Raw genomic sequence first — 9,674 nt, forward strand, 5'->3', positions numbered from 1 at the left:
AGACTTCATCTTCGTCCTCTTCAGTTCTTCCTAAGGAGATCATGGAATTGGAAGACGGGACTTCTCTCCTGACAGTTTTTCTCCTTCCAATGGAAATGAAACCCCACTTGGAATGGTGGTTGTCTCCCCTTTGAAAGAGAACAAGGGAATCTCTTCTGGAGGTTCTGAACCCAAGCCAGAGTGTTGTATTCCGACGCATCGGAGAAGGTTGGGGGGGGAGCAACGCTAGGAGCGAGAGAAGTGTCAGGCACCTGGAAGGCAGCTCAGGTTTCCTGGCACATAAATTGCAAAGAACTTTTAGCAGTACACTTGGCTCTAAAGTTCTTCGAACCGTTTGTGACGAACAGTGTAGTCCAAGTGAACGTGGACAACACTACCGCTCTTTCCTACATTCGGAAACAAGGGAGGGGACACACTCCTTTTCCTTTACGAAATAGCAAGAGATCTGCTACTTTGGACCTCCCAGAGGAACATCTCCCTCCTAACGAGATTTGTTCAGGGAACAAGGAACGTCAGGGCAGACAGGCTTAGCAGGAGAAGCCAGGTCCTTCACACGGAGTGACTCAGAAGTGTGTCAGTGTCTTTGGTCTCTTTGGGGCACTCCTCATGTGGACCTGTTCGCCACATTCCTATCCAAAAGACTGGAAGTCTTTTGCTCAGTGGTGGAAGACCCAAGAGCTCTCGTTGTTGACGCCTTCCTGCTAGATTGGTCTCATGTAGATGTTTACGCTTTTCCCCCTTTCAAGATTCTGGGACAAGTATTGAAAAAGTTCGTAGCGTCGAACGGAACAAGAATGACCCTGATAGCCCCCTTTTGGCCAGCACAGGATTGGTTCACAGAGGTGGTGGAGTGGACAGTAGACTTCCCCAGATCCCTTCCAAGAAGGATGGATCTTCTCAGACAGCCACACTTCGAGAGGTATCATCAAACCCTCCCCGCTCTCGCTCTGACTGCCTTTCGACTATCGAAAGACTTGTCAGACCTAGAGGGTTTTCTCGCAAGGCTGCAAGCGCTATCGCTAGAGCCCGCAGAGCTTCCACTAGATGAGTCTATCAGTCTAAGTGGGAGGTTTTTAGAAGGTGGTGTAAGTCGAAGAAGTTGTCCTCCTACAGTACCTCTGTGACCGAAATCGCTGATTTCCTTTTGTTCCTGAGAGAGGACTCTCACTTGTCTGTATCGACAATAAAAGGATACAGAAGCATGCTGTTGGCAGTCTTCAGAAATAGAGGCCTAGAGCTTGCTGATAATAAAGATCTACACGATCTTATAAGATCGTTTGAGACTACAAAGTCTAGAGAACCAGCTCCTCCTAGCTGGAACTTTGATGTGGTCCTCAAGTTCCTTTCATCTGAGAGATTCGAGCCTCCTCATTTAGCTTCGTTTAGAGATTTAACAAGGAAATGCTTGTTTCTCTTATCACTGGCTACAGCCAAAAGAATTAGTGAGCTTCATGCCCTAGAAGATGAAGTCGGATTTAACAGAGACTTGGCCATCTGCTCGTTTAGAACTCTTTTTCTAGCCAAAAACGAAAGCCCCTCGAATCCCTGGCCCAAGAGATTCGAGGTTAAAGGCTTATCGAGTCTCGTTGGTAGAGAAGCAGAAAGGTCTCTTTGCCCTGTAAGAGCGCTAAAATTCTACTTACAGAGGAAGAAACAAATGGGGGAGGCTCTAGACAAGGTCTTTGGTGCTATCAAAGACCCACAAGAACTATGTCAAAGAATGCGCTAGCTTTCTTTGTAAGAAGCGTCTTATTTACAGATCTCACAAGATCTGTCCTGACGACTCTTTTCGACTCTTAAGAGGTAAAGAAAGCTCATGAGGTAAGAGCAGTGGCGACGTCTCTCGCTTTTCAGAAGAATATGTCGCTGAAGAAAATCCTTGAAACGACATATTAGAGGTGCAACTCGGTATTTGCATCTCACTACCTGAAAGACGTTCGCGTGACCTACGAGAAATGTTTTTCTCTGGGTCCATTTGTATCTGCGGATACGATACTGGGTACGGGAGCTAATACCAATCCTTAACTTTGTACATACCTTCTACTAGATATGTTCTAGATTTTCTGCTGACAAAGAGGGCTCGATGCTGCACAGGCGGCCAGTCACTGTTGTTCAGTAAGGAACTCTTGTGATATCTTTTTGGAGGAGTATGGTAAAAAAATTTTTTTTGTAATTTTATGTATGTGTGCGTATTGTGTTTTCGAGTTATGGTTGTTGTAATGAGTTTGGGGATAACTCAGAACAATCTTTTCTACTAACATGGTGGTTAGGATCAGGTGGTCGGGATTGGTTGTGTGCTCCTTCATAAGGTGTATTGTCATAGAAGTGGTCCAGTACCCATTGACAAAGTCCTTTCAGGCTCTGCCGAGTAAGCGGATCATACCCCATCGGCAGACCCACAAGAACTCTTGGCCATAGATCACATATCTCGCTAAAGTTTCTTGAGGTGATGCAGACTCCCGGGCAACAGCCACGAAGTCTACCACCTATCAGGTAGGAACCAAGGTTTTTCTTTTATACCTACATATGTTGTTTACCTGTCTATTCCATATTAGCTGTCTCTGACCCTCCACCAAAGGGTGCCAATCAGCTAAGTATATATCTGACAGGTAAGTTGATTGTATGAAAATGATATTGTTATGATACAATAAAGTTTCATACATACTTACCTGGCAGATATATACTTAGCTAAGACTCCGTCGTCCCCGACAGAAATTCAAATTTCGCGCCACTCGCTACAGGTAGGTCAGGTGATCTACCGGCCTGCCCTGGGTGGCAGGACTAGGAACCATTCCCATTTTCTATCATATTTTCTCTCTTCCACCTGTCTCCTGCGGGGAGACTGGGTGGGCCATTAATCGTATATATCTGCCAGGTAAGTATGTATGAAACTTTATTGTATCATAACAATATCATTTTTCTTGTAAAGCTATTACATTTACCTATGAAGACATACGCACACTCGCCAGATGAATGTTTAAAAATGTATGGCATTGTAATTTATTCTGTAGGTGGATGTAGCTTGTCAGAATATTTGCTTTCTTATCACTGTTTTCTGTATGAGAAGTGGCTAGTCTTGGAGCATCTGTGATAGGAGGGGTGAACGAGGTGGAAGGAGAGGCTGAGATTGTGGGGTTGATCTTTGGGCAGTGTATTATGATTTCTTTTAAACTTTTTCTTCTTCTTCTTTGCTGATGGGAGGTTTCAGGGAAGTTTCTATCTCAACAGGAAAAACTGCCTTTGCTTTCGCAGATCTTCCATGGTTACATGTTACTTTTGAAGAAACTCGTACCTCACAGCCATATTCATATGCTTTCACTCATTACAGTAGAACCCCGGTCCTCAACCATATTGGAACTTGACATTATCATATTTCAAGAGGAAATTTCCAGAAAATTTTGCATCAGAACATGAACGAGAAAACTGGCATCTGACCTGATGAACCATATGATTTTTGTAGAAAAAGTGTTTCGGGCTTTCGCTGCTGGGTAGTCCTGTTGGTGTCGTTGTTTAAAACTAGCTCAATCTGCTGCTATTGTTTTGAGCAAGTACATGCTTGTACAGGAATATTTCCCTAGTTTTTGTGGCTTTTGGTACTGTATTTTGATTCAGTCATGGGTCCCAATGCAGCCAAGCAGAAGAGGGAAACTGTAAGAATCACAATTTAACCTAAGGAGGAGAATATTGTGTGACTGATTTAGCGTCTTTTTAATAGTTTATTAATTTACTGTAACAATTAGGCTTTTTCAATGTTTTATTATTAGCAACACATTTTGTGCCTGCCCATTACATTTCATACTATACCTAGCCTAGCCTATGGCACTTGGCAGTATGGCTGCAATGGATGTAGGCCAGTTTTTTTTAGTTTTGTACAGTATACATTTGAAAATGAAAAATTATGTCTAATACGTATAACATTATTTAACTCTAAACTTATTTAATTGTAATTTAAGTGTAATGTTTTGTATAAAAAGGCAAAGTTAGAGTAATAAGTGGTGGTCAAGAATGAATTACTCCATTTTCAGCCATTTCTTATGAAAAAAATTTATTCAGATTCCAAATGAATCACATATCGACACTTCTTCAGGAGCAGATTAGTATCGAGGTCTGAGGTTCTATGTATACTGTATTATTATTGAGGAGATGAAACCAATTCATTTGCAACAAACCACAGGGGCCACTGACTTTAAATTCAAACTTCCAAAGAATCTGATGTTCATTATGAAAGAAGTAAGAGGAGGTAAAGGTAAATGCTGAAAGAAATCTCACTTTTTAAAAAAGAAAAAATAAATTGATAAATACGCAAATAAAAATATAAGGAAGTTAATAAAATGCAAGAATTGTATTAGGTTAGTAATGCATTGCATCTTTGCTAGACTTTTGAAGTTCCATTTGCAGGGTATCTATTCTGTAGCCTAATGGTAAGAGGAATAAAGGACGTCTGGAACTTGGAAGTTTGACTGGAAAGTCATATTTACTGCCTATTGGTGCTGCTGTTCAGCAAATCTGGTTGCTCTCGCCAGGAAAAGGGGATTAGTGGTCAATTGTGATGTGGAAGATTTCTGTTAAAATACAGCTTGTGAAAAATTGGCAAACGAGATCATCCGTCGATGGTCCAAGTCACAACTGTTATCATGTAGTAATAAGAAACGGGACCCTACCACCAAAAATCTGGCAGAAGTAGACATTCACAGTAAAGGAAGGACAGATGACCTAAAACAGGTTGCATTAATGTTCTCACTATTATAAAAAATATAAGGCCTTTAGTGCAATACCTAACTTCTGTACAGCTTTTGCTGACACTTCATGAGATGTTTCTGAAAAGTAAGATGCGAGTCAAAAGTTACACCTATAATAGTTGAAGCTTCAGACTCATTCAGCATAGTCCCATCCACCTGAAGGGGAGGATGGGGGTGAAAAATGTGTACAAAATCTAATCTACAGTGTTTTATGTTTTACTAGAATTCAGTCTCATATTTCATTGATTACAACATTCACTTGTCCAGTCCATATCATGGCTAGTATTCATGGCAGCTTCATTTCTTGTAAGTGAAAACTTAATTGCACCACAAGTTGTATCTCTGGCATACTGAACATTCTTGGTTTTGAGGCCAACAACCATCACTCTTGTATGCACTAAAAGTATCGTGTGCCAAGAACAATACCGTGTGGAACTCCAAACACTAAATCTTGTTCTCAAAAGATCCCATCAACAGCAACTCTCTGCTGCCTACCTTAACTTAGGTATCTACCCAATCCAAGATTTTGAAGTTTATGAATACGTAACTATCTTGTGATTTACTGAATTGAAAGCTGTACTGAATTCTATTTGAATTACTCTACACTCAAAACTATCAAGATAGTTTTGCAAATGAGATTTCAAATCTAAAAAAGCATCACAGGTACCTAACTGCTCCCTATCCGCATATTGGCTATTAGCTAACAGTCCTTTCAGATTCAACATAGTATACTTATGTGCTGTTGTGGCTTTAAAAGTAGGTTTTTTTGGAACAGGGAGAATAAAAATTAGCTTTGCATTCATCCGCAAGGATATTGCTTCAACCCAAAAATCTATAGTCTACTAATCTTGGGAGTTAGCTCACTAGAAACCTTTTAAAAAAAAGGAAAGAAACCATGAGGATCTTCTTTCCAGCTATCAAGATACTCAAGAATTTTCTTAAAATCCCTTGAGCAAAATGCAAATTTTGTGAAAACAGACTAGTAAATAAGTCGGTCCTTACTGATGTGCAAAAATAGTCTGTATACATAGTGACTTTACATCAACAAACTTGGGGAAAATGGACAGGTTCCCTTCATCCTGTCTGTCGATAAACAAGTGGACATGTTGTCATGCTATTGAGTTGCTAGCCACATATACTTCCTTCATGTTAGAGAAATGTTGGGTTAGACAAACTCGGGTACCTGGGACATGTAGTACAGATGGTAATCTTTATTTCCTTGCAGGTCAAGTTTGGAGGGTTGTAGTTAGAGAATCATAAATATATAGGAATACCAAGATGAACTTTGAGTTCTGTGTAGCTATATTCATGAATGGCATTGATGTATTTATAAAAAAAAATTTATTTAGGAACTTGGGCAATTTGTCATATATTTTTTCTGGAATTGTTCTGTGAGTAAGGGCAAGTTTAGTGTGAGGTAAGTACATATCAAGTTGGACAGCCTAGTTGCTTATTTCATTTCTTTGAAGGTTTCTGCTGGTTAAGTTTTTTTGTGCATTTATACTACAGTAATTGTACTAAGGAAGAAGTGAAATGCAGAGTAATTTTATTTGTTAGTATTCTGTAAAATTAAAAAGAAAGTTAAGAACCTTATATTTCTTAATTGGGTGAATGTTAGAAAGGTGTTTAATAAAAAATGTACAAAAGAATTACATGTATACTTACAAAGTGTAACCACAGGTATATTTAAGAAGTACCTAGAAGAAAAATGTATTATTCTGTGTAAAACAGACTTGTAGTCAGATGTCAAGTAATTATAGTATATGTAGCATAAATTTGATGTACAGACAGTATTATCCTTAGGCATTTTATCCCCAGAACATTTTAAACTAGGTAGGTGTCTTCAAAGTTAAGAATATTGTTCACAAGTAGAAAATACAATTATACGTACTAGTTTAAATTCCCTGCTTTCATTGTTGCAACATCAAAGTATTTACTATAAGTTATTTACATGTGTTGAATGAAGGAGTTGTAGTCCTTGTGAACTTTTTCTAGATACTACTGGCAAGCATCTTAAGAATTTTTTTTCTCTTTCAGGTGAAATTGACAGGTGTCTGAAAAAGGTTGCAGAAGGTGTAGAGCAATTTGAGGACATTTGGCAAAAGGTGTGTTTTGTTTCTTATCCATAATTAATTTTGTTTCATTGATATTACAGAATAGTTTCAATTGAACAGTTGGATATTAGATTCCTTTAGCTTTTCCTTTCAAGTTTTTAAAGTATATTTAAATTTTATTCCAGGTACACAATGCGACGAACAGCAACCAAAAGGAAAAATATGAGGCCGATCTCAAGAAAGAGATTAAAAAGCTACAGAGATTGCGAGACCAGATTAAGTCCTGGTTGACATCCGGTGAAATTAAGGACAAATCTCAACTTCTTGATAATCGAAAGTTGATAGAGACGGTAAGCCTTATGAGTTAAAGATTTTACTTTTATATATATACTAACTACCTAACTACCTGGTTTGCAAATTGTTGGCATTTGAGATTGAGACCTGATATTATATAAAACACTATACGTATTAATTGTTCGGATAGTTTTACAACTGTTAACTGTAAGGTAGAGAACCTCATATGTGTTATAAATGGGTCCTCAAGGCCAGTTAAAAATCAGATATATGCCATATTTCCTTCAGGGATACATCCTAACCTAACCGTCCTTAAAATTACTCTCTACCTATGGTGCCCTTTCCTGATCTGGCCTAGGGGGCTTCACCCTTGGAAATTATTATTATTAAATATTATAAAGGATTAGTTTATCCAGGCCTCTTAGCCTAATTACCCTTGGAAACCCATGGAAAACCTGACATGAAGAAGTGTCCTGAGTAGTTTTGCAATTCCCCTACCTTAGCTTAGGCAATATGATATCGTTCTTAGCAGAATGTACATGTTGGGTGATAAGGTCAGAACTGAATTAGATGAACCTGGAAAGGTGGTCTACACTGACAAAATAGAGTTAAGTTCAGGAAGTGCAAAAATATGTGGGAAGAAAGTTGTTGGGAGTGTAGGCGTCAGCTGGTGTTGAACTGAAAACAGTTACAAATATTTCAGACTTCTTGTACCTGACAACATGAGAAACTCCCGCAGAACATACTGTGGCAGATTCTGCCATGAAAAAAAATAATTTAATGATTGTTGGGAAACTTATTTGCCATCAGAAATTGAGGCTACATCCATTAGAACATTAAGCATTCACAAAATTTTACAGACAAGACTAGGACTCCCACCAAAATAAATTTAACTTTCATTCAAAAGGAAAAAGCCAAAGACAAGATAGATGTTTTCAAGTAATCATGGAGGCAATTCTCCCCTGTAACCCCCACCTGGGTTCTATGTAATGTAAAATACCACTTGGTGGTGAAATTTTTACCCTATGTTTGAGTAGTTTACAACACCAGAAAGGTTGGCAATATTGTCCTAGGGAATGTGACCTACGTTCAATGGCCGACGCAGTTGGAAAATCTTAAACCTATCTTAGGTTGCCTTATTTTGAACCATGCTCCCATAAACCCAGAGATGTGTAGTCTGCATCGCTCTTTAACACCAAATGAATCACATAATTTTATCAGAGTGAAATCTATCATTCAGTTCCCAACACCTTACCATTTTTGTTATTCAACACTTTGCATGCCACTAAGAAGAGAATACTACATACATAGTATAATCTAGGCTTGAACAAATGTTGACTATTACGATGGTTAATTTCATACTGGGAGCGAAGGAACGTTGTACCACTTTGTTCTGCACTTAGGATTTAAAAAAAAAAAAAGTTTGTATGCAGAACAAACTTTAGGTCTTGACAATAGAACAACTTTCCAAGCGCCAGCTGGAAACGGGTTAACACAATCAAAGATGTAAAGCAAGGAATCTGTGAGATCTGGCAACTCCTGTGTGTACAAGGTGATAGCTGGTCAGAGATCGCGCACCAGACTTCGTGAAGCTCCAGTCTTTTCCTTAACCGTCCTGAGGAGCAGTGCTTTCTCTTTTGCTCTCCTTCCAAGCCGGTTTGGATAGGTCTGTAGGAGGTTTAGTGAGTTCTACCTCACTCACTAGACTGTTGTAGTCCAGTGGTAAGGCATTTTCTTACTTGGCTGACCTTTGTGCAAACTTGTGGGCCAACCTCCTCATAGCCATGGGAGACGCAGCGCTGTCCAAGGTGGCGAGTTCAGTGGACTCTGAGTCTTTATCGGCTCTCAGGACTGGGGATCTCTATTCACAGTTTCTATTCCCAAGGAATAAAGTAGAGAATACAATTGACCAACGACGGACAGGTACTAAGGACAGGTTAATTCATCAGATGGTATCCAAGTCGGAGGCATGTTCACGACGTCCTTAGTGACAGGTAAGAAGATCTTTGCCTGTTAAATCTCCTAAGGGTTCTGCTTTGGTGAGGGTCTCTCATTCCCCCTCGCAGGCTAAATCTAGCAAGCAGCAGTGTCCCTTTCAATCCTGCCCTTGCAACCCTGGGAGGGGCTCTAGAGGAAGGGGCAGAGGGGGTCATCAATAGAGTGGGTGCCTCTCCCTCTTTTTTGTCACGAGTGGGGGATGCATGGTGGGCCAGTGGGCCAAGTGGCAAAGTTATGATGGAGCGGAGAAATGGGTGGTAGATGTTCTGCGGGTGGGATATCTACTACCATTCAACGTCCGGGACAGACCCTTTCTCAGTCGGACATGCTCGCGACTCCCCGAAGTTCTTAGCTCTTCAGGAGGAAGTGTTGAAAATGCTGAACAAGGGTGCGATAGAGGAAGTAAAGTGTCCTTCTCTGGGGTTTTACAGTTGCATTTTCCTGGTACCAAAAGCGACAGGCAACTGAAGACGGGTAATCGACCTTTCCACCTTGAATCATTTTGTCAGGAAGACCAGGTTCAAGACGGAGATGCCGCAGACAGTGTTAGCTGCAATAAGGGACAAGACCTCTTCCTGTCAAAAGGCCT

General features: G+C 40.0%; 1 protein-coding gene across 4 annotated transcripts in view; it reads left to right on the plus strand.

Annotated features, from left to right (window-relative positions):
• The window catches only part of LOC135211979 (CCR4-NOT transcription complex subunit 3-like), a 164,652-nt gene that overhangs the window by 26,272 nt on the left and 128,706 nt on the right, over positions 1 to 9,674 (plus strand). For all 4 annotated transcript variants that reach the window (XM_064245240.1, XM_064245241.1, XM_064245243.1 and 1 more), the window contains exons 2-3: positions 6,777 to 6,844; positions 6,979 to 7,143. In XM_064245240.1, the coding sequence (XP_064101310.1) occupies positions 6,777 to 6,844; positions 6,979 to 7,143 (233 nt within the window). The remainder of the gene's footprint in view (positions 1 to 6,776; positions 6,845 to 6,978; positions 7,144 to 9,674) is intronic.

This window comes from Macrobrachium nipponense, chromosome 40 (genome assembly GCF_015104395.2).
Source record: "Macrobrachium nipponense isolate FS-2020 chromosome 40, ASM1510439v2, whole genome shotgun sequence".
In the NCBI taxonomy this organism is placed as follows: Eukaryota; Metazoa; Arthropoda; class Malacostraca; order Decapoda; family Palaemonidae; genus Macrobrachium; species Macrobrachium nipponense.